The following is a 27,715-nucleotide window of genomic DNA, read 5'->3' as shown; positions in this document are numbered from 1 at the left end:
CGTATAGCATATCTTCTTATACAAGTTCTTTTGTAATTCATATCACTATTTCTTTTGAAAAGTGGTAAGATTGTTTCCAATATATTGAAAGAAAACAAAAAGGCTACTCATCCAGGGCAATGAAGAATACTTTTCTTCTCTCAAAGTAAGATTCAAAACCAGGCCTAAGATGCAAAGCATACCTAGGCTGCCTTGCTTGCTCCCCCCATCTCTAATCACAGCCTTGGAGCAAACTTTTATGTCCATTTGTTTCCTCTAATGCTTCTTCTTCAAAAGTGATAGATTGTTTCCAGTATATTGAAAGAAAACAAAAAACTAAGCATCCAGGGAAATGAAGAATACTTTTCTTCTCTCAAAAGATCATTGCTGAAGCAGAATTTTCGGAACAGACTCATCTCAAAGTCTAACCTATCGACGCTTTGATCAAGGAAACAGGGTAAGCCGCTTCTTAACCATGAAAATACTTGCAGTTACATAAATTTCCAGAAAGGTTGTTGCGGGTGCATGCCTTTATCTATGCATACACCAGCACACAAATTCCAGATAATTACCCTTATGCGTTTTAGCAACATTGATAATTATGATGATTTGGGATATGTTGAGCTGCCACTAGAATTTTTAGAAACTAAATTCCAGAAATAAACTGGGTTTCAGAAATCAATGTGTTAGCCACCGCTAGAATTTATAATCTTTAAGTAAATTAGTTTCTATGCCAAGTGGCTACAACTGGGTTATAGACTAAATATCACAAATTATGGTAGTGTCAATTGATGGTCATCAAAGATAATGGTTGCAACTTGCATGCATGAGAGAAGAAAGCTACAGAATTATATGCATCATTGGCTGCACTTGTGACTTTACTTCTGGCTAGGTTGAGATATTCTGGTGTAAAAAAGGAGAGACTGAAGAGGCTGGCAGCATCATGGATCAAGGAGCACCACCTCGGAAGAATCGAAGTTTCAAAGGTAAGCTAGTTGTATGGATGGAGCAGCAATCAATCACAAACCCTAGTTAATGTTTTGTCTTACAGAGGAAACGAAATCTCAGAACTGGTTCCAAAGACAGTTCTCTAGGCAAATGAGTCGGGATGATCATCCAAACAATATAATAGAGCATACAGCCGCAGTGGCAGCAGTTGCATTGGCCATCAAAAGACTTGAAGAAATAGGCATCCCAGATCAGAAAGAGTTGAGGGAACACCCTGAAACCTCTTCGATCACAAGCAAAAGCAAAGAGGAGGATAAACCAAGCTTGGCCCCTGAATTTGGTAGGGTATCCAAGCGATTGCCAGGTAAAAGACACTGATCATGAGTACCGAAAGTTATATGAGTTCCCGATTATACTTCTTTTCAACAAAATTTCTTGAGATGATCTGTATTAGGTGAAACTTCAATCAAAGTATCAGAAGGCCAAGATAGCAAGATTCAAATAACTGCTGCAACGACTGAAAAGATTCCCGAAAAGCACATTCGGCCTGCCCCTTCAATTAAAAAGGCTCCAACTTTTGCCGAGCACTTGAACAGCACTGTCATCATACAACCTGAAACTGCAGCACCAGAACCTGAACTGCCTGCCACCATTAAACCAGCAATGCCACCAAATGAAATCCAAAGAAAGAGTTCAACAATACCTTTAATCCCACCAACTGACGCCCAAGAGCAGAGTACAATGGGATCTTTAAGGGATGAAACAAAAGCAGACGATTGGGAAAAGGCTGAGTTTGATAAGATAAAAAACCGGTATGTCTTGATTTTGAGAGTGGTCTCTTGAACTACGAATAATTAAACTGGATGCAATACCAAACAAGTCATCCTGAGATGTCAAGGTTTCAAACGATAGACATTTTCAAGCCAGAAAACAAGTATAAAACACAAGCTAACATTTTCAATTCACTGCCCAAATTTCAAGCAGCTAAATATATGAGCTCTTTATCACTAACAGAGATTTTCAGGTATGAGAAGCTAGAATCCACAATAGCTTCCTGGGAGAAAAAGAAGAAGGCAAAAGCCAGAAGCCGACTAGAAAGGACAGAGGTTTTGCTTCATTCTCTTTTCCAAAGCTAATTCAGAATAATGAAATAGGGACTGATAATCTCTTTTTGGATGCAGAGTGAAGTGGCAAGAAAAAGGGAAAGAGCTCTAAAAGAATACGGTAACAACATCAAATACATTGATCAGTCTGCAGGAGCAGCAAAAGTGAAGGCAGAGGAAAGGCAAAGGAATGCAGAGTTAAAAGCAAAAGAGAAGGCAAACCGAATTAGAACTACTGGGAAAGATCCTAATACAGGTTTATGCTGCTGAAAATAAAGAATCCCAATTCATATGTTTTTTACAGACAAAATGAAATCTTAGAAGTTCTGCAAGCTGTAAACGTTCTCTCAGGCCAATGGAAACTTCTTTATATGATTTGCCGTTCAATATCAAAGAGAATTTGCCTTTAAGAGCTAAAAGTAAGAGATTCAATAATTACATTGATTTGAATTGATTTATCTATTGTTTGTGGACAACATCACATCATTCATGAATGATGAGGGCAGATTTGGACTATGTTTTTAATTAAAATTAAAAAAACTAGACCAAAATATATGTGAAGTTTGAACAGTGTGTATGATCTGCCTTGATAATTATACAAGGTATGTAAACGCAAGAACACAAAACTTCATTACCGTCCATCAAAGCCCATAGCCCAGATTTAAACAGACGCAAATAAGCCTTTATTATATTGAAAACTCACCAAGATAATACAAAAATGAAAAACGTTATTTCCATCTTCAGGAACAACCAGATCATTGCACCAGAAATAAAATCGAAACAATCAGGCATACATCTATATTTCTTGCCCATCTCGAATAGAGAAAAACAAATGAAAAAATCACAAACTGTGGACCTGCTTTTAATCGCCTGATGGAACTGCATTCAGGATTTCTACGGTCGTTGATATACATATTTTGTTCTCGGGTCCACAGTGAGACCCTTCCCTCCATTCACTTCTAAATCATGCCTGCTAAATGTAATTAAAACATCCAAATCAAAATTTGAAGTTGTTGAAGTTGCATGTTGCTATTATCAATTAGACCAGAAATAGCATGCAAGTTGCAACACAAGTAACAAAAGTGGTACAGGAAACGACTCAGTTCAGCAATTTATCTTGCCACACCTGGTTGGAGTTGGACACCGTAATAAATAAATAAATGTGCAGGATATCCCTTTTTGATAATCACATACATACATATATACATACATATATTTTTTTTTTGATAAGTAAATATATGTATGTATATGTACACATACATATGCATATATATAATAACTGGTATCCTATATATCATAAGTGGTGTGTGTGTTGGCCAAGAGCCAAATTGTCAGGCAGCGTCCATTATAAAAAACTGTGATACTTAACCTGACTGACAAGAAAACTAAAAATGGGGGGAAAATGAAAAGCAACACTCAACTGAAATACAAAGTCGGGGATGGTCAACTGCTCTCGAGGAACGTATCTGAACAGCTGCAAAAGTCGATCAACATATACCACTTTCTTCCACACCTAAAAATTGGTTCATACAAAAAAACACATAAATATACTGAAGAAAAAAATAAAAACAAAGAAACATAGGTCTAAACTGGAAATAAGTTTCAGACATACCACACTGTCTACAAGCAATTGCAGGGCAAATATTGAAGCTTTAAGCCCAAATGTCGGGTGAAGAACATATATTGCCTGCGTATGGCAGATAAGAGATCAGAACCAACAAGATTGCAAATATATTGTCCTTAGTTAGACCAAAAAACTCAGCTGTGCATACTTGCAGATTTTGCTGGTGTTTCTGACCAAGTATCTGTTGTAATCTTCTCATCCATCCCAAGTCCGGTTGCCTGCTTATTGAAAGGAAGATTAAGCCACAACTGGATTGCTTGTAGAAGAAAGAACCTCACATATAAAGCAAAAGCTACCCAGATATCCTCCTTCAGTTCCATTAAAAATGAGAGCCATATGGAAGAGCTCAGCCAAACACCCGTTTCCATTAAAATTACTAGCCTAGAGTTCTCATCGGTATGCTCATCTGAGCTTCCAAAAGAGAAGTTACTTTTTGTCAATATTTATTAAATCTGAGTGGTTCAAATGTCCAATTGTTCCTCCATGACAGAAAAGGATGTTATCAATAGGTCTCAGCAAATATCTACTGTCTTAGATAACAAGCAAGCAATGGAAGATGGGCTATATGCCAAACACTCCACTGAACTTACAAGCTGCTGACAATTGACCAAGCTCAAACTGGCATTTAGATGTTACGAGTAATCATATAAATGCCCAAAACCATGGGTATCCCTCTTCTTCCCCTATTTGTACAATTAATACATATCCAAAGTAAGTGCTTCTTCCACAACTTATACTAGCCTCATGAAGCATAAACCACATAAGACACCAATTTACAGATCAACAAATTCAATATTAAATGCACAAAATCCATTGGATGAAAACATTAGTGATTGCAGGCAAGACAGTGGGAAGCTACAAAGTGCAAGAGAATAAAGTTGGTCTAGTTTCTTAGGATTATACAAGAGACAGAGACCAAATCCCACCTTCACTGGTAGCCACCAATGGAATTCAGACAACAACAATACAAGTCATGCATTTTTCATCTAATACTTACAGCTGTAAAGATGCAGCAGAGTGGAAGTATACAACAGTATAAGGCTTCTGAATCAAGGGCTCGAACTCCTGACATTTAATAATAAAGATGATGATCTTAGTCACAACAGCCAAGATTCATAAAGACAAAAAAATTTAACATGGCTCATTCATTTTCCAACATCAAGGAGCAAAATATCCGTAACAGATGAATCTGAAAACCAACTACAATGGAGCATTTCGGCAGACACTAATTAATGTCAAAGTAACAGCAGTAACCTAATTACCTTTACTACATAGAGTACAAATCGCTCCAAATCAAGACATCGCGGCAGAAAATGTGCCCCCACAACAACCATTACAGGATGACCCTCCCTGTCTACCCCACCACGGTAACTGAAATAGAAATAAAGATCTGGTGTTAAATGTAAACCAAGAAAAAAGAAACCCTTAGCAGAAAGTCGTTGCACTAGAAATGAAAAATTTTATCATTTATACATCTCACAGTTGGGCTAATTACACGAGTAGTCAAGGGTTTCCCAAAAGGCTAAAAAGATAATAACTAAAATGGCAAAGATAAAATAGGCAAGGGAAAATCTACACACAAGGGGTACACTATATTTACAGCTGTCACAATGGCTAAGAATTCACTGATCACTGAAAAAAGAAAACATAAAATAGGCGAGGGAGAATCGAGACCCAAACAGATCACCAAACTTGGCAGTTGTCAAGGTGGTGAGGATTGCCATCAGTTATATCAATATGGTCATCTTATTTATATAGATAATTTCATATGATGGGGAAAAATGTAATTCAGAACAACGAACAAGGCACTTTACTGATTAATTTGTAAAAACACAAATCTGTGCAAAACATGTAAAACAGGAAAATGACAAGTACGGAAGTTTACACAATTTTCATCTCTGCTATTTCGGAAAGACTGAGAGAATTTGCTTTTGCAAGGTATCTAGAATGAAGTAAGTATTCCTCTGTGGCAGATAATGGAGGTCCACCAAGGTCACCAAATCCAAGCATTTTAGGACAATTCCAACCCATCTGTGTTTGACCCTTTTTTGCCCATTCTTCCTTGCGTCTCTGATCTGGATCTTTTATTATAGACATGAACGCAGGATCCAGAAATGAATCCAAGTATGATGAATTCCTAAAAAATAACAATTACCCAATAAAAAGAGAGGAAATGTATGTATCAATAGCTGTGAACATTGGCATAAATGAGAGGTAACACAGTTACATATGAAGAACCAATTTATAAGAAGGTGTTCAGATGACATCTTTGTATGCTATGCTTTCTCTAAATTAATTTGATTTATGCTTTAATATGTAAAGCGTTTCTCATATTAGACAATAGTTGCCAAATATAAGTAAAATCACCGAGGAAAAAGATTAAAAAAAAAAAAAATTAAAAGGAGAAGCAAGCTTGTCAACGTTGGCTGTTGCTCTGGGTAATTTTTTTTCTCATCAAGCAATGGCCAATAACCAATGAAGCATGAGGCCGGAATAATCTTATCCGACACTCCTGATATATACGAACATCCATGATGAAATAAGCATATAATAATGCCGACAACCTGGCATGAGTGGCATCAAATAAGGATTGCATGAATAATAGACTTGGAAAATTTAAGGTGACCCAATCGTGGTGTGTAACTCAACAAAAGGGGAAAACAAACATTGCAATCTGCACAAGCAAGGACATAAATTTACGCATAATGACAGCATGATACGTCTCCACTTGCCTTATTTATCTTTTATGAGTTGTATATATATACTTCCTCATTTAGATAGCAGACGTTCCATACTTAGACAGATTTTGTACATAGTCATAGTTTCCTTTCTTGTAAATAGATTTAATTTTCTGTAATTTAGCCTTGATTCCAGCCTTGTATCTTGCACACTTGTGCCTATATAATGAAAGGAAATCCTCACTAAGGAGGTCTTGAATCCACTTGACACATAATACCATAATGAATTTTTTTTAAGAATCTTAACCTTTAGCTACTAGATTACTATTTTTTATAACTCCTTTGAAGGATATTTCTCCAAGACTTAACTATAAATTAAAAAATTAGTTTAGCAAACTAGAAAGAGAGATGCAACTGTAACAGATGCACAAAAATCCTCAGATTGATTGTACTCCTTCAGAAACACTTGCATATAATTCCCACAAATCAAACAAGCCATCAGTTTTTTTTTTTTTTTTTTTTTTTTAAGTAAAACAAGCCATCAGTTAAAAGAAGAATACACCATTAACAATGGTGATTGATTTTCTGAGATTTATTAAAGTTTACTGACCTTCTTACCAAGCCAGCATCACTAAAAGGAAGATCAATTGGAGCCTGGGGAGGTTTGGGAGTTGTCTTCTTGGGCAAAGGCTTTATTCTAATTTTACGTTCATCTATAATAGTCTCACCATTCTCATCCCCAACATCTGCAGGTAACTTTAAGATGGCCACCTCCTCCTCATATTTATCTCTTGGAAAGTAGAGTGGCAGCAACCTGCATGGAAAAAGATGTTAAAAGGGATAATGCCAAAAGCCAACAGAGTTCCAAAAACAAGTTTTCAAAACAGAAATAAAAGAAAATAGCATAAAATAACTGAGAAGTCATCATTTGATTTAACAAAGCAACAAACTTTGCATCTACAAAAGATAACATGTATATCCAGCAGCATAGATATACCTCTTATATATTTCAGTATCAGTTGATGTGATAGTACAAAAAAGAATAGCTGTTATTTTATCTTTCTGCTTCTCAAGAAACCGCCGCACAGTTCCTGGAAAGTAAACCAAAGGTGAGTTAGACATGAAGGAACAAACTAGAGACATTCAACCTTTCAAAATCAATCATCGACACAATAATTCACATTCACAAAATGTTAAGATGCATTTACATGAAAAATTATACAGTTTCGTACCCATACAAATAAAAGAGTAAGGCCTCGTTTGGATAGTGAGATGAGATGAAATGATATGAGAAATCTGTTAATAGTAGTGAGATGATTTGTGAATAGTAGTGAAATAGTTTGAGTTAAGATCTTTATTGGGTTTTGGGAAAAGAGATAGAAAAAGTTGAATTAAAATATTGTTAAAATATAATTTTTATTTTGGTATTAGAAAGAGTTGAATTGTTTTTTGTGTTTTATATGGAAGTTTGGGAAAGTTGTAATGATTAGATGAAAAGGTATGAAAGAGAAATTGAAAAGTGTTTGTGTTTAAGTAGTGTTTGGATGTTGAGATGAGATGGGATGAGACAAGACCAACAGCTTATCCAAACAGGGCCTAAGTGTATGCATGATGGCACTCACATCAGATGCATGCATGTTGACAATTAAACTCTTTGTCATTCTACATATTATTAAAGAGTTTAAACCTACCAATCCATTGGGTTAAGTGGGGCCAATACTTATCAAAAAGAAGAAAGAAAATAGATAGATTGGATTCAAGTTAGAAAACTGGAGCAGTCACAGCAGAAAAAAGTAAGAGATTGATTTGAGGACTTCACAAGTTAGTACACACCACAGATTTGCCTATTTCCTTCCCCGCCCCTTCCCTGGTAAGAACAGCATTGTAGGTATTCCATTGTTTGCATTGATGGATGTCAGTTTATGTACTGGTAACATTTATGATGGTTAATTTATACATAAACACAACATATTATTCCTGGATAACAATACAGGCTAGTTCAATTTACATGTGTTTCCTGGATATAGACTAAGTACTTTGGTGATATATGGAAAACATCATAATAATCAATTTGAGAACTATAACAAGGAGGAAAATATCTCACTTATAGCCACATGAGCAGCTGGTTCACGAGGATAGTTTTTAGCCTCTGTATATATACAGCCCATAGCAACACTGCATGTATATATTTCAAGCAAAGTAAGTTCCCATGTGTATGAAACTAAAGGTTAGGCATACGAGATGAGCAAATTATAAGAAAGAAATGGCACAAAATTTGCTACCAAACAACCTTTTAAGCCCATTTTCAATGAGAAGTTCAAGGCAAGAACGATAGCAATGGCTAAGAGCATTCTCTGCAGCAGTATGGTATTTCACAGCATACTTAGGACCAACAGTATGGACAATTCTCCTGACAAGATACACAAAGAAATATTCATTTGTTTTTCTATGTTTTGAGAATGCAGTCTGGCTTTGGATATGTGACTAAAAGTAATGCACGTAACACTGGAAAAATAAACTTATAATACACTTAAATAACAATGAGTTGTGGACATTGAGCAAAATAAGCAACATAAACATTATGGTAAATTACCAAAACATATGATAGCCACCCATGAAGCATGAACACAAAATTGACTGATGTCATATCCAAATCTAAGAAATCCTCATAATAATATATCTCTACTTAACAAGAACTAGATTTAACCATAGATAGCTTATTTAATCAGTGAAGAAGTTGGGTAAATGATAATAAATCACGAGTTATAACAACAGAATTCCATGCTTCAGCCACTATTAACTAAAAATCATAGTAAAGTTGATCTCAAAAAACCAACAAAAAATGGAGGGATTTGTGATACCCCCATTCTGAGAAGTGATAAGGTAAGGGTAGGTGGTGTATAGGATCCCACATTACTTGGAAAGAAGAAGTTCTTGCTCTTTATAATGTTTCAATGGGACTCCAATTGTATCATTAATTAGTCCTTTTGGAGTAAGGCCATATGGCTTGGGCCTTTCTATTGGGGCATTACAAGTATCAGAGCCTATCTCAACCAAAAATGTGGGACTTGAGCTGTGCCACTTGAGACCGACTGGCCTGACAAGCACGTCAGGAGTATAATAGGGGGAGATTGTGATATCCCATTCTAATAAGTGATAAGGGTAGGTGGAGTATGGAATCTCACATTGCTTGCAAATGAGAAGTTCTTGCTCTTTATAATATTCCAATGAGGCTCAAATTGTATCATTAATTAGTCCTTTTGGAGTGTAGGCCATATGACTTGGGCCTTCCATTGGGGCGTTACAGGATTGCGGTAAATATTAGAACTTTGGGTTAGAAATCACAAGATATCATATGCCTATGATCTCCAAGGCAGTAGGAGCATAGTTGAAGAGAAAAGTGGTACAAAATGGGCTTCCAATATTGTATATATTCTGCTTTCTTCATTTCCAAATAAAATATAGACATAAGAAATGCACCAATCTCCCCACCTAGCAGGAAGGTCATACGCATTTGTAACTTTTGCCATCCCTGTTCGGCATCCACCCTGTTAAGAGTCAAAGATATATCAGTTCAGTCCAAGTGAGATCCAACGTAGATCCAGCTTCCTATTTGCTCATGGGGTCATTGTGACATCTCTTTGCCTTCAGACAACCCCACCCACCAAAACTCTGCACCCTAACAGGTATTAACTAATACCTTGGGCTTTTCTTATCTCCAGCAAAGTGCCTTACCAATCAGAAAACTTTATTTGGAAAGAAATAACTAGCTCCAAACCAAGTTATGCATGGCAATCTACATTTTCAACAATGATGTGGTGTGTCCAGACTATTTATTTTTTAACTTTACATTGTAAACAAACCATCAAGGATCTGGCAAAGAATGCCTCAAGACCGCATCGGATTGACATTTAATACATACCAATGAGATATTTTTAAAGAAAATAAAGGGCTAAACAATACAATTGTCTTACCAGTGTAGCGCATTCTTCTGCAAGACTAGGTCCAGCCGCAGCATGCAGACCAGGGCTGCTGTGTGCTTCATCCAAGTTCTGTTAACCATCCAATTTTGAAATATATCAGCTATTAATACGTTGTCAGAATGTTAAAGTCTTATTGGCTGTCCAATGCATGCATGCTTAATGTTGCAGTTAAACTGAGAATAATCAACAGCCCCAGCTACAATGAGATGAAAACTTATAACAACTTTCACAAAATTTGGGAAGAATATACTGAGGAACCCACGCTGCCTTGGGGGAGCTTCTCATGTATCTATTAGCACTCCCTGCGGCACATGGAGGGATTTAAGCAAATTTCCTTCTTTTTTTTTTTTTTTTTTTCATAAGTAGAAAATTTCTTAATTGCTCATTATTTAAGGAAATTTTAACAGAAAGTATGTAGCTCTAGAACATCATTAGGCATCAAAGTTAGTCATTCATTCAGAATTCATATAACTTTTACCAGCATTTCTGGTACATCCATGCATTAATTAAACAGAAAAAGAAAAGCATAAGTTTTTTCCAGACCTCGAAAATCTTTGCCTCAAATGTAGTAGCAACAGAAACAAGCTACACTTTCAACCGGAAGTAATTTAAAAGAATAAAGTTGATAACTCGGAGTGAATGTAAAAGATCCCAAAAGTTTTGAAGGTATTATTTATCATTCCAACAAAATTTGTTGGACTCGTGGTTTTATCTGATGATCATATGTCATATTTGGTGTGAAACTGAAATTCAAGATTTTCCCATTGCAAAAATCTATATCATTTTTTTGAAATTCTCACTGTAATTATTTTAGGCAAGATCAGATGATAAAGTACCACGCGCTCACCTCATTTGTTGAGTTTACAACGGCATCTACCTCAAGATTCCATGGGTTCCCCCTCCAAAGATATATCTTTGAGTTAATCTCGTGATCAACCAGAAATCTCGACATTATTCCATTGCTACCACTCTCCGCCCCAGAAGCAGTCAAAGTATGAGGAATGAGCGGATTAGAAAATGAAGGACCTCCATTCTCAAACTCCAAAGAAGACCTGTGCTCCGCATCACTCCAACGTGGAACTTGATCCAATTTAACAACAGAGTCCCCTCTATCTGTTGCCAGTCCACCTCGGGCTGTGGCCGTAGCCACAGAACGGTTCATTTTTACAACTCCCAATCACAGCCACCTCTGTTATTGTCGTACTTCTCAAACCTAGAGTCACAAACACATCATACGCCAGTCCCTTCAAAATCAAAACTTCAACTGCCACATGAAGGAATTCTTATATGTAAGCGCAATTATAATCCTCCTCAATGCTCTGTGCTCATAGTATTTAAAAAACAGTAAAGTATAAACACAACCTTCATGTTCAAACCAATTATAATTTCAAGCGATCCCTAATTAAGAAGTACTAGAAAAAAGGGCAAACTCAACTTTTGATAAATGAAACTCGCAAAAGATGGCACAAGCAAAAGAAACAAGGATAACTCGAGTTTTGTATCAGCTCCGCTTGGAAGCTTAGAAACTAAGAAAGAAAAACGAATCTAAAACTCTCATTATAAAGTACCCAGCTTTTCATTTTAAAAAAAAAAAAAAAAATGTGTATCTTCCCAGAAAATTGAGAGCACGGTATAACGAACTAACGAAGTCGATTTGATTAATCAAGCATTACCTGAAATTCAAATCTCCGCTTTGTTTTGTAGTTCGATGGTTTACATAGCAACCGGTCGCATACGTAAGTTGAGTTTCGAAACCTAACCTGAAATTCTCCCCATAAAAGATAACTTAAAAGGAGAAAATTTTGAAGAAGCCCAAGAATTCGGTTGAGAGAGAGAGAGAGAGAGAGAACCAGTGATTGTGAAAAAGTAGAAGTTTATTTGGGGGTTGACGAGCGTGGAGAGGCGAAACCGAAACTCATTTTGTCAGGAAATTAACAGTAAAAACTAAATTACCCGTAAGAACCTTTCTTTTATTTTGCACAGATATGCATAACTATCAAATTATCGAAGTTATTATTCCAAAGGTAAAAGCTGGGAGCCGTCGGGTATAAAAGTATTTTTCACAGTCAGCCAATAACCATATGCCACGTATGCATTTTATTAAAACTTTCCATGAATCCTATTACACCCAATTTTTTTCTCTATTTCTTTCTTCTTCTCTTCCAAAATCTTCTCTTTCGAGTGTCTTCAGAAAAACACTGATCTCTCCATCTCCCGTGATCTACCATATGCCCTTTACTAGATTTAGCCTGGCCGATCCACTGTGAAACCTTTTTCTTTTCTACACTTGAATACTTGATTTTTTTTTTTTCTCCAACCCAATTGCCCACTGTGAAAACTTCATAAGAAGGCTGTATGACTATAATGGCACCAAGCAGCCTAACCCAGCCATCGATCCAAGACTCCTGAAGGCACTCAGAATGTCATGCCCCCATTTTGGTGGCAACGAAAACATTGTTGCTCCATTTGATGTTACCACCCCATTCTTGTTCGACCACGCTTACTATGGGAATTTGATCGATAAACTAGGCTTACTAGCCTCTCACCAAGCTTTACTTTTGGACCCCCGGACCAAATCGATTGTTCAAACTTTGGCAAAGGATAATGGGAGATGGAGAGACCAGAGTGTTTTTTCTGAAGACACTCGAAGGAGACGACTTTCGGATGAGAGGAATAAAGAAACAGAGAAAAAATCGGGGTGTAATAGGATTTATGGACAGTTTTTATGAAATGCATACGTGGCATATGGTTATTGGTTGGCTGCGAAACCCGACCAGCTCTCAACTTTTCCCTATTCGAAATCCAACTATCAGTATATTTTTTCATATATATTTTTATATTCTTAAATATTTTTTAAAAAAATTATAATATCATTAATAAAAACATTTCTTTAATCACTAAATAAATAAAAAATTATCAAGACCCATCATAAGGAGACGTAGCATTATTCTTTTTTAATATTATTTAAATATATTAATATTAATGCGCACTATAAAAATTTGAAAATTTCTTTTAAATCATTTGTAAAAAAATTTTTTTTTTTTTTATATAACAGGTGGGGGCTTTCAAACCCAGATTTTCATTTAAAGAATCGGGTCATATACCATTAAACCATTAAACTCTTGGTAGTATTTATGAAACATGTGACGAGCGCACATAAAAAATTAAAAGAAAAGTATTTTGAAAAACAAATATAATGTATATTTATTATATTTATTTCTCCCATGTGAGTAGAAAATTCCAAGAGAACTCAATCTATTTTCTTATTTTTCTTAATCTTCATTACCATTTTATCAAATCACCCTACTTTTCTTCAGTTTTGTGATTATGTTGCTCTTTCAAATTTTTGTTGCAAAAGAAATGCACGATGATATTTATGGACTGCAATCACAGTACCTTAAATTATCAAAATTAAGGTATTGCACCCTCAAACTATCAATATAACTATTCTTTTTGAAGTTTTTCTTTTTAATCCCTGGACTATTTTTTTTTTTTTTTCAAGTCATTTGTTAATAAGCATATTAAAAAAAAAGAAAACATTGTTAACGCGCATATCCGTACTACGACCTTGTTCCATAGAGGATGGATATAAATGGAGCCTGAAAGATGAGAAGTATTGGGGAACACAAACTTGGGACCCCTTTCATGCTGTCAATGCTTCTCTGCAGGCACAACTTGCTTGTGCAGTTGGTCTCTCGGCACTGGGCGCGCCATTGTTTTTTGTTTGCAGCTCCAAGTGCATGTCAACATTAAGCTATATTACTTGATGAAGTTCAAGCAGATGCGATGCAAACAGTTTCCTAAGACCAAAAAACTGCTTCTACTTTCACTAGTTACCAAGAAAATGCTATTTCAGTATCTAGCGAATAGCACTATATGTATTGCACATCAAAAGCTGAATTTGGTATTATTTCAGAGGGAAGCACTAAAATAGTCCATGACTTGCAGCATGAACAATTTCTGATGCATACAGCATACCCTATTCAGTATCCAACCATGTTATCAAAACTAGGCTCACTCTCTCACCTTCTGCATAACAATCAAAATAAGAATCTCATCCCAATTACTTGTATCTTCACTTCAAGAGTCGTATCTCAAAACTGTTAGTACCCAATATTTCAGAATCAGCGAGTTTTGCTGTATGGAGATTCCTTGACGCTCTAATATGGTTCTACTTATTTTCTTACATTGGTAATCAGATCACCTAAAAAATTACCAGCATCGAGCTCCATCCTTAAAAAAAAAAATTAACAGCCAAATTAGGCATTGAACCAAAATTTGCCTCATTAAGAGACACAGCATGTTCAGTCGTTGCATATGTTATCGTTTCTGTCACTCAACCAGCCTAAGAAGCAACTAAAGTATACCAACTGATTACATTCAAAACAACAATCGAAAGAAGAAATGACGCGTATTCTATCCTGTTGTAAGAAACCACCCCAAATGTGATTTTACAAGGTAGATTTACCCATGCTGCCAGTCCAATAAAACATTACCCACAGCTGCTTCATTCATTTCACTCCAGCCTTCTCCTTCAGTTCTGCAATGAACTTATCTTTGTCCTCAGGAGACATCCCCTCAGCTGAACAATCTCCCACACCCCATTCTGCCCCACGTATGCAGTATTTGTCCTGGATTTCTTGACGGTTCCTGAAAATTTCCATAATGGGACAGCATTAGAACGCACTAGTCTCAAATTTAACAGACAAGGAGATACTAACTTGCAAAGTACTTGTACATGTGTCCATCAGTAAACCCTACTTCAGACATTAGTAATCAACAGCTTTTATGGCAGAGAAAAGCATCTATTTAGCCATTAAGGACTTGTCAATGAGCTTAGTCATGCTTTCCCAATTTTCCCGTTTCCTTTCCGACTTTTGAACCATAGGAAGCTAGATCAAATCCAATAAAAACATAAGAAACTCAGAACTGAACTTGACCTTTGGCTCATTTCACTTAATAACTTTACCACCCGAGTGGCATCAATGCAATTCTAAAACATATTATAAGCAGCAGAAACAGTGGATGCGTAAAAGTCAGTTATTAATAGTCCAATATAAGCTGTTTGACATTTGATCTATTGCAATAATTTGACTCATGACAAACAGATTACTTTTCTTTGTTTGTCTTGGATCTCTCAAGGAATTCCTTGAGCAGGGGAGATGATTTGAATCTTGCATCAGCTTCCGCATACTTCTTCTGGTTTGCTTCTGTAAAAGAAGGGCGGTAAGATGCCGTTTGACACATCAAGCATGAACTGAACGTTAATAATATGAGAAACATTTATCGGTGTCAAACCATTAAAGCGGTTGAGAAAATCAATTTCAGGTAACTTTGGACCAGGAACTGATTCTATTCCGGTGGACCCGGACAGAAATCCGGCTTTAGCTGCAAAACACAAAAGAAAAAATATTCAACCCACTGTGGATTTACATTTCTTCACTCGCATTTCAGAAAAATTATTCATAATCTTTTTGATAGGTAGAAATTATTCAAAATCCTAGCACTAAGAACAAAAAGAGACGGAATAAAGATATAAAACAACATATCATGAATACTTTTTTAAAACGATATAGGACTGCCTTGTGAAGATATTCAATTTCCTAAGCCCAACTAGCAAATCACCAGTAGTACTTGACTTGCATATAGCTCAAATGGTGCATTCTGTCTGGTGATCATGCCACACCACACGAGCAGGCCTTGAGGCCAAAAGGCTAAAGTAAAGTTTAAAGCGGTTCATGTGGAATCCTATTTATCTACTTGTTGAATAAAGGAAATAGCCGCTACTCTTTTCTCGACTCATAGTAGACTAATAAATTGTTCATTGACATATTGCTATTAATTCATGCCACGAAGCTTAAGTTTTTATTGCGTAATATCTAACGTTATTCTACAGAAGTACTAGAAACAGATGTGAAATAGAGCTAATTCTTGGTGATTATGATTACCTGGACTTGACCAGAGAAGAACAACAGAAGCAGCAAGAGGAAGAGACTTGTGAAGAACTCGACAGAATGGAAAAGAGTAAGAGGAAGAAGAAGAAGAAGAACCAGAAATTGTGGGTTTTACAGCGCACCCAATTTGGGTTTTCCTTTGACTGTTAGTGGGTGTCGCACGGATGAAGTTGGTGGATGAAAATTGGGAGTGTGAGAGAGGAGACAATGAAGAGGAAACCATAGCTCTCTCCTCTCTCTCTCTCTCTCTCTCTGTGGCTGAGTAAATGGATAATGAGGAGGGAAAACATACGGTGGATACCAAGCGATGAGATTCAGTAAGTATGCTCACGTGGCATCCACTTATTGGTTTAAAATTTTTCACAATAACCTGTCGGCCCGAAGCTGCAAGATGTAAAATCGTCTAGGAGTTGGCAACTGGCTTATAAGATATGACCGAGTGTTTTGTTTCAAAGAGAAGTAGACAAAGTGCGACCTTTTTGAATGGTTGGACACCGAAACATTCACAACACAGACCACTGCCATTTTTATTTCCAGTCACTATGGCGCAACCTTTGGCTGGACATCATATGCTTGCCGCTATTGATGAAAGTAACGAATCTTTCTGAAGGTAGTACCATATAACAAGACTTAAAAAGAATACGAATTCGATATTCAAAAAACATAGATTAACCCGAATTATGATACCATAAGTTTAAGGCACCCATCTTGTCATCCGTACTGAGTTCAAATGGACCAAACATTTCCTAGGAACTATTCTTTCTTAAAGGGGAGATACATGCAATGACTTGAAAGCATAATCAACTGGGATTCTCTACAACTCCGAAAGGCAGATGAGGAATAATCCCAGCACTTGTTGACACTTCAAAAGGTTACAATTAATCAGAAGCTCGACGGCCATGGCCCTTAAATGCTCTGATTGCTCGCCTTCCACTCTTCAATAAGTTGCTTAAATGTTATTCCAACGCTTCCACCATCTCCAAAAGCTTTCCGTGCCTCTTCTCTGATGCGCGCAGCCTGCCCTCTCAACAATTCACTCCCCATCATCTCTCTAATTCTCTCTCCAATCTCATCCCCCTTTACCACAACCTCTTCAGCCCAACCCCAACTCGTCACCCACATGCCAAGCCCGCTCGCCTTCACCAGCTCTGCATTAATCTTCTGATCCCCAATTTGGGGCCAGGCTAAAATTGGCACGCCATGCCAAGCAGCCTCTATCACTGAGTTCCACCCGCAATGGCTCACAAATCCTCCCACAGAACTGTGGCCAAGTATTTGTGGTTGGTCCACCCATTTCTTCACCACCAATCCCTTCGCCTTCATTCTCTCCATTAGCTCCAGCCCCACGACCTCGTCCAAGCCCTCTTCTTCCTCCTTGTCAACTTTCTTGTCCTTTACCACCCACAAGAACCTACACCCACTTGTAATTAGCCCATCTCCTACCTCTCTTATTTGATCCCTGGACATTGCTGTCCGACTCCCAAAGCTAACATAGACCACCGACCCTGCTGGCTGGTCATCGAGCCACTTCAACTGATCGCCACAATCTCCTCTCTCAAACTCGAACGGCGGGAAAGGTCCGACAGGAAATACGGAGGGTAAGCCCTTGAGTACTTTTCCGCCATTAAGCGCCTCTAGTGTCTCTGCTTCAAGTCCTTCAAAGGTATTGACCAAAAACCCATTTAACTTATTAACTTCACGACCGTCGTCCTTGAATATTTTACCAAAGAGATTGTCTGGGATAAGAAGCGAAGGAGGGAATGACGATCTTGTTATTGGCGTACAACCTGGAATTTTAACATCACCAAACGTAGCAGGATCATCACCAGCTTTGGATGCAAAGGTTGGGAAGAATGAAAAGAAAGCAAACATTCTGGCCGATGACGTGAAGAGGAGGTAGTAAGGGAGATGCAAGGTTTCAGTCACCGGAATGACAGAAGAAATCAAACTGACATCAGAGATGAGGGCATGGAGAGGAGGTGAAAGCGTTGCGAGGAGAGGGGAGAGAAGGTGAGCTGAACGACGTATTGTTTCAAACTGGAGATAGAAAGGATCGGTGGAGTTGGCGGTGGAACGGTCCAAAGGGAGGAGATGGAATGGTAGCTGAGTGACTTGAGGAAAAGCAGAGAGGAATTGGGAGACAAGACGAGACTCGGAGAGTGAAACGGTGGGATGCGTGGTGACGAGGGTGACACGGCAGTGTTGGCGGACTAGCAGAGTGGCGAGGCGAAGGAAGGGTGTGAGATGGCCCATTCCAGCACTGGGGAGGAGAGCTACATGAGGTTGATCAGACTGCATCGCCATGGCAACACGAACCGACATAGCTTGCTGAATTGCTTATGCTGTTGGTAAAGAGAACTCGTTTAGGCTTACCTAACCTTCACATGCATGCGCGTAGCGGCCATAGCCCCAATAAAATGAGAGAGAAGCTCTACCTAATAAATATAGCTCGTTGGAGTTTGTCAATGGTCCAATAAATTTTAGCGTTACAACGTTTGGATGACTATTAAATGTATTCTTTAAATGATAATTAATGTATAATTATTTTTAAAAAAATAAATATAAAATTTATATTAAAAAATTAATTTTTTAATAAAAAATTATATTCTTTTTCAAAACAATTACACAGTATTTATGGTACACTATGAGATTATACGTAATATTATTAATAGACACCATATAATTCAAATAATTTAAATTGTTAATAATTTAAATATTCCATTTATCCAACACTTGTCAAAAATATATTTAATGATCAAAAGATGTGGATCTTACACTGAATAAATACCATCCAATTCAAATAATTATACACGATGGAGTGATTTCTCTACAACCCCATAAAGGCAGAATGCAGATTAATCGCAGCGCTTGTTGGAACTACAAAAAGGTCACAAGCAGTCTGACTATTGAAGCTCAATAGTCATGGCTCTCAAATGCTCTTATTGCTCTTCTTCCACTCTTCAATGAGTCGCTTAAATGTTATCTCAATGCTTCCACCGTCTCCAGAAGCTTTCCTTGCCTTTTCTCTGATCTCTGCAACTTTTCCTCTCAACAATTCACTCCCCATCATCTCTCTAATTCTCCCTCCAATCTCATCCCCCTTCACCACAACCTCTTCACCCCAACTCGTCACCCACATGCCGACTCCACTCGCCTCCACCACCTCTGCATTGATCTTCTGATCCCCACCTTGGGGCCAGGCTAAAATTGGCACCCCGTACCAAGCAGCCTCTGTCACTGAATTCCACCCACAATGGCTAACAAATCCTCCCACAGAATTGTGACCAAGTATCTGTGGTTGGTCCACCCATTTCTTCACCACCAATCCCTTTGCCTCCATTCTCTCCATTAGCTCGTGCCCCACAACCTCGTCCAAGCCCTCTTCTTCCTCCTTGTCAACTTTCTTGTCCTTTATCACCCACAAAAACCTACACCCACTTTTAACTAACCCCTCACCTACCTCTCTTATTTGATCCCTGGACATGGCTGTCCGACTCCCAAAGCTAACATAAACTACCGACCTCGCCGGCTGCTCATCAAGCCACTTCAACTGATCACCACACTCTCCTCTCTCAAATTCACATGGTGGAAGAGGTCCAACTACAAACACAGATGGCATTCCCTCAAGTAATTTTCTGCCAGTAAGCACCTCTAGTGATTGTGCTTCGAGTCCTTCAAAGGTATTGACCAAAACGCCATTTAGTTTTGCAACTTTACGACTATCTTCCATGAAAATTTTAGCAAAGAGACTGTCTGGGATAAACAACAAAGGAGGTATTGATGACCTAGGTATTGGCGTAAGGCCTGGAATTTCAACATCACAAGGCATAGCAGGAGCGTCACCAGATTTGGATGCAAAGGTTGGGAAGTATGAATAAAAAGATAACATTCTGGCTGATGATGGGAAGATGATGTAGTTAGAGAAATGTAAGGTTTCTGTTACTGGAATTATAGAGGAAATCAAAAGGGCATCATAGACGAGGGCATGGAGAGGCGGTGAAAGAGTGGCAAGAAGAGGAGAGAGAAGGTGAGCGGAGCGACGTATTGTTTCATACTGGATAAAGAAGGGGTCAGTGGAGTGCTTGACGGTAGAAGGATCCAAAGGGAGGAGATGGAATTGCAGCTGAGTGACTTGTGGGAAGGCAGAGAGGAAGCATGAGACGAGACGAGACTCTGCAAGCGAAACGATGGGATGTGTTGTGATGAGGGTGACACGGCAATGGCGGCGGACGAGCAGATCGGCGAGCCGAAGGAAAGGTGTGAGATGGCCCATTCCAGCACTGGGGAGGAGGGCAATGTGAGTTTGATCAGGCTGCATGTGCATCAGAATGGCATCAAGAACCGACATTTTTGCTGGTGCAGGTAAAGGTGAACCTCTCTCGCTTAGAGGAGCCTTGGGAGTCCCAACTTTGTGGCGTATACGCCGTATAGGAGTTTGGTTTACATTCAGTCAGCACAGGCATGCAGGCCCATAAAATATCCTTGATGCGTCCGCATGCTAGACCTCACAAACCAGAGTTAGTTGCACCTTCCAATTTAAATGAAAATATTGCATCTACCATGTCTAGCCATAAAACCATGCCCTACAAGAAAGTAGAGAAAATTATACCCCATGCACGGCGTAAATACTTCCTCTTTTTCCACTATGATCTCGAATTCTTTCCCCCACTTTTCCGGTACATTCTAGCTCCTTTTTTTACTTTTATCTTTTTTTTGCCCCTTTTTATAGTAAAATATCTCATATCCTTCACGATCACCACATAACTCACCATTCATATTATTGCTCAATTTCCTATAAATCCTCTTTCCCGACAATTTCTTCATAGCCCTTCACATAACTACATAACTCATGTTGTGACAGAAAATTCTATACACTACACTACCATCTCACTTTCATCTCTCAACACATTTATCACTATTGAATGATCATTTATTTCATGTTTCTTTATCATTCAAAAATGATAAATTAGCTAAATCTTACTTAATAGAATGAAAATAAAATGAAAATGTTGTTTATAGCATTACTCGTTCGTGACAAGCGGTAACTATAGAATCAACCATTTAACCAATAGTGATTTTTTTATAAGCAAGGTTTGCTTAATTCCTTTTTTTAAGCTTCGTGGCAGAAATTCCACAACTTTGCTTAGACTATACACCCTGACCTGGATTTGATCGATAAATCAAGCAGCAGTAAGCTCTATTAAGTATAGTTAGCAGCATAGTCAATGATTCATTAATGATAGTTTATAACCAAGATTTGCTTAAATCCGTTTTTTTAAGCTCCATGGCAGAAATCCCACAAGTTTGCTTGAATTCTACAACCTAACCTCGGTTTGATCGATGAATCAAGCAGCAGTAAGCTCTACTAAATATAGCTAACTGCAAGCTCGATGATTCATGTAGCTGTACATTGGATTCCCCACTTTTTGTTATGAAACAAGTTTAAGTATCCAAACGGTACAAACCCTCAACAAAGCACACTTCAGCTTCATACCTAGCAATCCCCCCTCCTAAACTGCAAATTACTTCAAAATTCAGCCTTCTTGCATGGCCTTGGCGGCATCGATCAGTATTGGTCTAAAATCATCTGAAGCTCGACCAAGAACAGTGTATCCTTCCTTGTCTTCGACATCTACATCTGCTCCATGCCTTATTAAAAGGAGAGCTACCTGTAAAACATAAACAACATTTTATGAAAAATCATTAAGTTCTGCTTTGATCTGCTAGACAAGAACCAACTTTGTACGATGAGCTATACTTTCAGTGTTTCACTCTAAAGTCATCTCTAATATAGAAATAAATTTGGAAAACGGCAAAACATTATGAAGTACTTGAAAAGGCAATCATCTAGAACGGCTTCATTGCAAATCAACAATTTTTTACATCACTTCCAGTTTACATCCCAAAGGAAAAGAACATAATTAGATAATTATGAATGGTTTGCCATTGTCTCCATGAGGGCGCTGCCACCACACCATAAATCATGCTAGAATCTATTATTCAGCCGTCACCCACCTCAAGTCTATCACGACTAGAAAGAACCCCCCCCCCCCCCCCCCCCACAAAAAAAAAACAAAAAACCCACCATAAATCATGCTAGAGTCTATTATTCAGCCGTCTCCCACCTCAAGTCTATCACGACTAGAAAGAACCCCCCCCCCCCCCCAAAAAATAAAAAATAAAAAAAAAAACACATCTTCTCCTAACATTTTTCCATAAATCACCCACCCAAAGCCTCCCTCTCATTTTGATACCGCCAAAGTCATTTCCTTAGAAGGGGATGGTTATACAAAAGCAAGTTTCAAACTCCCAAATCACGCCCCGAAACTGAAGAAAACTCCTTGGCCAAATTCACTAGGTGAAATTTGAATTCTTCATCTAACCCTCTCCATGAAAGGTCTTGCCATAGCTTCTCTATTCGATTGGCCACACTAATGAAAAAGAAAACGGAGACAGGAAGGATTCAAACCCTCAGTAAACAAATGCCTACATAGCAGTTCCAATGCTACACCTTGAACCACTTGGCTATCTTTTAGAGAGGCCTATGCCCCGTAGAAACTGTTGACCTGAAACTCTCCCTTGGCTCATACGTCCTGACATAAGAAAATTAGAGAGTACTCTTGATCAAGGTGATCCCACAACCTTTGGACAAATACATCCTCTTCCAACCACCCAATCGACCCTCAATCTTCTCAATCACACATTCCAAATGGACATCACAACAAAATTTAGCAATCAAACATGCCGTTACTAAAATTAATAGCTATATCAGTAAAATGCTGAAGCCGTAGACACAGTGCGTGACAGGTAGGCCCAATAATAATTGTCCCAACACAGAAGGTAAGGGAAGGAAGATATTGGTCTACACGCAATAGGCAATAATTTAACAAGAAAATAAGCTTTACTGAAAACAAGAATATCCAGTGGATATAGCAAAGATGTCTTATATAAGAATTTTGGCCAAGCTTACCTCTTTATAATGGCAAATAACTGCATTCATAAGAGAAGTTTGACCAGCTTTATCAACAGCATCAACCTCTGCTCCTTCCTCAATTAAAAGTTCACACAATTCTGAGTTCCCAGTGCTAGCTGCTCGATGCAATGGGGTGGCTCCAACCTGGAGGCAGTGTAAGCATCCAAAAATTAATCATATCATTTGCACATAATGTGAAAAACAAGATCGTAATATATTGAAAATACAGATCATTCAAATTAATTTAATTCTCTTGAGTGAAGTTACAAGCCTTGTCCTTCAGATTAATCTTAGCCCCTTGTGAGATCAGGATTTCAGCAATCTTCAGCCATCCCTTGCTGGAAGCATAATGAAGAGCAGTGCGGCCACCACCGTTTTTCAAATTAGCATCAGCACCTGTTAAGAACAAAAATCAGATCATTTGATATTATAAATTTTGCAACTTCTTAATGCAAACAGGAGGCTTAAAAAACAATATGAAAAACAAGGAAAGAGCAAATTGAAATGAATTTGAAATTGGAAAAAATTATGCAATCTGGTCCTCCTAGTCAATTCACATGAATCCTAATTCTAATTTAATTCATGTAGCTTACTTGGGATTCTACACATATGGATCAGGCTAAATGAACTCTATTTTGATTTATTTTAGGCAATATGTGGGTTTCCAAATGGTATCTATAAGTGACTTTCTTGGAGGAGTTGTAAACAAATACGTGATTCCATGCTTGATAAAAGGAATGATAATAAAAAAACACAACTTCAAGCAGAAAATATGAAATACCTCTACTTAGTAAAATTTCCACTATTTCTGAATGCCCAATGCTAGCCGCAGAATGAAGTGGCACCCACCCTTCTTCATCTGCACTGTTTATCACACTTGCAGATTCATCAATTGACGATAGTATCTTTACCACCTGATTCCATCAAGTTACAAACCTGTTAAAATGGAAGATTCAAACAAAATCCCAAGAATAAAGCACCCGATTTAAGAGGTCTCAATATTTTCACAGAGGTCAATAAAGCTTAAAAATTCCTAATGCTTCCCGAGTCAATATAAAAATTGAAGTAGCACAACCATGTAATGCCAAGCAATAAGTATCAGAATATAGTTCCCCATTGCTGTAACAGATTCACTGGTCTAATTGAGCAAAGATTGAAATGCCAGACTTAATGCTCTTCATTGCTGGAAAACAAATAGATAAAGAGATCCAAACACGGAGTCCTATTTGACATTTGCTCATATTACGACTATTTAATCAAGTTTGAATCAGCTCCTCCTTACATGAAAATAAAGAGCAAATGAAGCACTAAAATAGACGAACTTTTCTTCTTATATTTTTCTTTCTGTTTATTTTTTTCTTATCCGCCATCATTCAGAGGCAGAAGCACTTTGGGAAGGGAGACCATTTTTCCAAGCATATTCAAAATTTGGGATTCAGATTTTATATCATTCTTACTGTCTTCATAATATTATACTATAATATAGGTGCCCTGACCAGTTTTTTACTATACCATACTGTAACGCCACCCACATGAACCAGCAAAAAAATTATTATCTTGAGTTTTCCCACAATTCCATAGCGACAAAACAGACAAATTCGAGAAAAAATACCTCGGCTCGAGCAGAAGAGGCGGCGACGTGGATGAGGGACCGGCCGTCCTCGTTCCTCAGAGAGAGAGCTTTGGAGAGTTGCTCCCGAGAAAGAGATTTAAACGTCGAGGCGTCGCCAGATTCCGCGGCTTCGAAGAGATCATCGTCTTTGAACTGAACCTCTAGTATCGGAGGATCGATCTCCATGTCCATAGCGCTGGATGTACGGATGGGTCAGGGTTTTAGGGATCGATCGTATCGGTGCGTCGGAAATGGGCTTACTTCGGAAAGACAGCAATGAGCGATGATACCCTTTTATATGTTCATGTTCTTCTTCAAAAAACTTTTAAAAAACAATTCATTTTCAGATACTTGTCAAAAAAATTTAAAATAAAAATAAAAATGCTACCCTTACCATTTAAATTTATCGCTTGGTGTTGCTGTTCGAGTTATTTATTTAATTTTTTTAATTTTTTTTCTTTAGTGATTAAAAATATTTTTTAATAATATTATAATTTTTTTACTTTTTAAAAAACTATTTAAAAATATTAAAAAAATCTCTTAATATTTTTAAAATTATTGAAACATATGATTCCGATATTTATTATGGAGGAATTTTAAAACAAAAATTATCAGATAAAAAAGAACAGATTATTCGATTCCATTCAAGACACTGGAATCCTGCTCAAAAGAATTATAGTATTATTAAAAAAAAAATTAGCTATTGTATTATAAATTTTTAAGTTTCAAGATAATTTTTTGAATCAAAAATTTTTATTTAGAATTAATTGTAAATCAGCTAAAGAAGTTTTAATCAAAGATGTTAAAAACTTGACTGCTAAACAAATATTTGTAAGATGAAAAGTTATTTTAATTATTTTTTATTTTGACATTGAGCATATTAAAGAAGATTCTAATTTTCTTCTTGATTTTCTATTCCAAGAATTCTTATAGAAAAAATCATGTCTTCTTTAAAATCTAGAGAGAAATCCAAATCCTCCTATGCCAAACCATATTCTCCTTCTTATTCTTCACATTGTCTTTCAGCCACACCAAAACTCTATACAGTACTAGGGACATTACTACAAAACATTAAGCTATTCTATTATCCATTTTCACCATTATCCTCTCCAAAATTACCTACATACTCAAAAGTTATTTCTTCTTCTAGTTCTACACCTTCCTAAATTATCAATCCTCCACCATTATCTTAACCTTCTGCAACTCTCATTATCTTCAAAACTCATTGCATTCAATCTTTCATATTGAATCATAATTACAGAATTTATCTAAACCTCAAAAATTGCTTGATGCTTTTCTATTACCAGATTGACATTATGTTCCCCAAAAAATTATGAAGACCCAGAATTTTTATGAATTTATTTTAATAGATAAGGATTCTGTTATTATTTCTGAAATCACATTTTCTCTACAATCTCAACCTTTTCCACTCACAACTCCGATTATTACATTTTAAAAAGTTACTATTAAACAGATTCTTACCCTAGAATAGTGGGAAAAAAGCTCACATCTGATAAGAAGATTTTCTCAGCCGTATGATCCTCCTTATTTCCATTTTTATCATTATCAATAAGCATTGAGCAAAGTATTCTTAAGACAAAACAAGAATTTGCGTCAATCTTGGTTTTTTCATTTTGACAAATTACAAAAAATTAAAACTCTTTTATGATGGTTCCTAATATGGTGGGATCAGTTTGGACCAAAATCTCTCATTCTTCATTCACCTCTCCAAGAGAGTCTTCAGGCTTTTACATTACAAAATGATTATCCATCTTCATTATCACATTGTCCGCCACTTCTCCTTTTTTTTCCTTAAAATCAAATTAAATTGGATTATGAAATGGGAATATGTCATTAAACCTCATCATTCTCTCAAAAATATTATATTCTTGGCCCCGACAAATTTCTATAAAATGGTGGGAGAAGTACAATTATGATCATGTTGTAAAGATGTTCTCCAAGATTACCAAGACCTCTGAGGTTCTAGTTCAGAAAAACATATTCCAAATTCAATTAGCAACAATTACCAATAAAAATGATTCAAAAAAATTAGCTGAGACAATGTCACAGATCTCGGACAGTGATGAAGAATAAGACCATCAAATCATATCATCTCCAACACAACAGATAACATCATCACCATTACAACAGGTCTCTCCTTCTCAATAGGCCTCTCATTCTCATGACAACTCACAATTTTATCTTTCGCAGATGATAGATTCTCAAAATCCGTTTGAATTGGAACTGGAAAATTATGACCTTCAGATTATGTAATTCCAGAATATTATTGTCCTTTTTGTCTATTATCAGAACACTGTGCAAAATACTAGCCAGTCAAGAATCATCTAACTATCTATTTATTGTTCAGCCGCCCACTTTTAATAAATGTAGCCATCTATTTACTGTGTATGAGTTATTAGAGTCACTGTACATGTCAGTAATATTATTATAAACTACTGTTTTGGTGCCTATAAATAGGCATGTTGTAAGTAAGGGAAGGCATTCAGAATTCCCCATCTGAAGCTATTCTCAGTCCTTCTCTCTCTTGTCACTCTCAAATATTCTCTCTTGTAAATTCATTTCCATGTCTCATACATTTCAATTCTTTGAGATTTAATCTCCTTATAAGTATTATATTTTTAATGAAGTTGATTTTATCGTATATTGCTCTTTACTTTTATTCATACATTAAGGACGGTTGTACCGTCTGCCCTTATTTTCTGTACTTCATGTATTTGATTACTAATATTTATTCTATTATATATTAATTATATTATATTATATATCCTGATATACATAGTTGGTATTAGAGTCAACAATTATAGTATATATATCTTATTGTTATTGTTATTTGATTATTA

The 27,715-nt window shown here is 37.0% G+C and overlaps 6 protein-coding genes across 17 annotated transcripts; 1 reads left to right on the top strand and 5 right to left on the bottom strand.

The window, feature by feature from the left end:
* The first annotated feature begins 394 nt into the window (after positions 1-394).
* LOC122313346 (remorin 1.4-like) lies at positions 395-2,474 on the top strand. The gene is made up of 6 exons (XM_043128257.1): positions 395-436; positions 872-965; positions 1,031-1,291; positions 1,382-1,739; positions 1,952-2,033; positions 2,109-2,474. Exons 2-6 carry the CDS (start codon positions 923-925, stop codon positions 2,298-2,300), a joined length of 936 nt encoding a protein of 311 aa, XP_042984191.1. The 5' UTR covers positions 395-436; positions 872-922; the 3' UTR covers positions 2,301-2,474.
* LOC122313345 (protein GDAP2 homolog) lies at positions 616-12,979 on the bottom strand. Of its 12 annotated transcripts, none has more exons than XR_006243360.1 (17): positions 11,989-12,254; positions 11,163-11,579; positions 10,307-10,384; positions 9,825-9,880; positions 8,623-8,742; positions 8,437-8,507; positions 7,330-7,423; positions 6,943-7,146; positions 5,540-5,791; positions 4,917-5,025; positions 4,652-4,719; positions 3,803-3,872; positions 3,643-3,717; positions 3,452-3,543; positions 2,887-3,003; positions 1,631-1,812; positions 616-1,546 (listed from the first exon to the last, which is right to left on the bottom strand). XR_006243360.1 is itself a non-coding variant. In XM_043128248.1 (16 exons), the coding sequence occupies exons 2-15, from the start codon at positions 11,475-11,477 to the stop codon at positions 2,925-2,927; spliced, it is 1,683 nt and encodes a 560-aa protein (XP_042984182.1). In that variant the 5' UTR covers positions 11,478-11,579; positions 11,989-12,254; the 3' UTR covers positions 616-1,570; positions 2,887-2,924. The 12 variants fall into 12 exon arrangements, 9 of the variants coding, with proteins under 9 accessions (XP_042984182.1, XP_042984190.1, XP_042984186.1 ...); XR_006243359.1 differs by having other exon boundaries at positions 1,631-1,786; XR_006243361.1 differs by having other exon boundaries at positions 1,631-1,786; positions 2,887-3,000; positions 11,989-12,253.
* A 1,572-nt stretch (positions 12,980-14,551) lies between these two features.
* LOC122313779 lies at positions 14,552-16,764 on the bottom strand. Its single transcript, XM_043129002.1, has 4 exons — positions 16,264-16,764; positions 15,614-15,703; positions 15,429-15,525; positions 14,552-14,965 (listed from the first exon to the last, which is right to left on the bottom strand). The coding sequence occupies exons 1-4, from the start codon at positions 16,490-16,492 to the stop codon at positions 14,827-14,829; spliced, it is 555 nt and encodes a 184-aa protein (XP_042984936.1). The 5' UTR covers positions 16,493-16,764; the 3' UTR covers positions 14,552-14,826.
* Positions 16,765-16,915: 151 nt separating this feature from the next.
* Positions 16,916-18,696, bottom strand: LOC122313778 (UDP-glycosyltransferase 708G1-like). The gene has a single exon (XM_043129000.1). It carries the CDS (start codon positions 18,589-18,591, stop codon positions 17,176-17,178), a length of 1,416 nt encoding a protein of 471 aa, XP_042984934.1. The 5' UTR covers positions 18,592-18,696; the 3' UTR covers positions 16,916-17,175.
* Positions 18,697-19,198: 502 nt separating this feature from the next.
* LOC122312731 (UDP-glycosyltransferase 708G1-like) lies at positions 19,199-20,617 on the bottom strand. The gene has a single exon (XM_043127397.1). The coding sequence runs from the start codon at positions 20,615-20,617 to the stop codon at positions 19,199-19,201; it is 1,419 nt and encodes a 472-aa protein (XP_042983331.1).
* A 908-nt stretch (positions 20,618-21,525) lies between these two features.
* On the bottom strand, positions 21,526-25,135 carry LOC122314120 (26S proteasome non-ATPase regulatory subunit 10). Its single transcript, XM_043129528.1, has 5 exons — positions 24,855-25,135; positions 24,024-24,156; positions 23,514-23,638; positions 23,240-23,386; positions 21,526-21,938 (listed from the first exon to the last, which is right to left on the bottom strand). Exons 1-5 carry the CDS (start codon positions 25,044-25,046, stop codon positions 21,804-21,806), a joined length of 732 nt encoding a protein of 243 aa, XP_042985462.1. The 5' UTR covers positions 25,047-25,135; the 3' UTR covers positions 21,526-21,803.
* Between the last annotated feature and the right edge of the window lie 2,580 nt (positions 25,136-27,715).

Source organism: Carya illinoinensis, chromosome 6 (assembly GCF_018687715.1).
Source record: "Carya illinoinensis cultivar Pawnee chromosome 6, C.illinoinensisPawnee_v1, whole genome shotgun sequence".
Taxonomy (NCBI): Eukaryota; Viridiplantae; Streptophyta; class Magnoliopsida; order Fagales; family Juglandaceae; genus Carya; species Carya illinoinensis.
The sequence above is the reverse complement of the archived record's forward strand: the minus strand, read 5'-3'. Positions and strand labels throughout refer to the sequence as shown.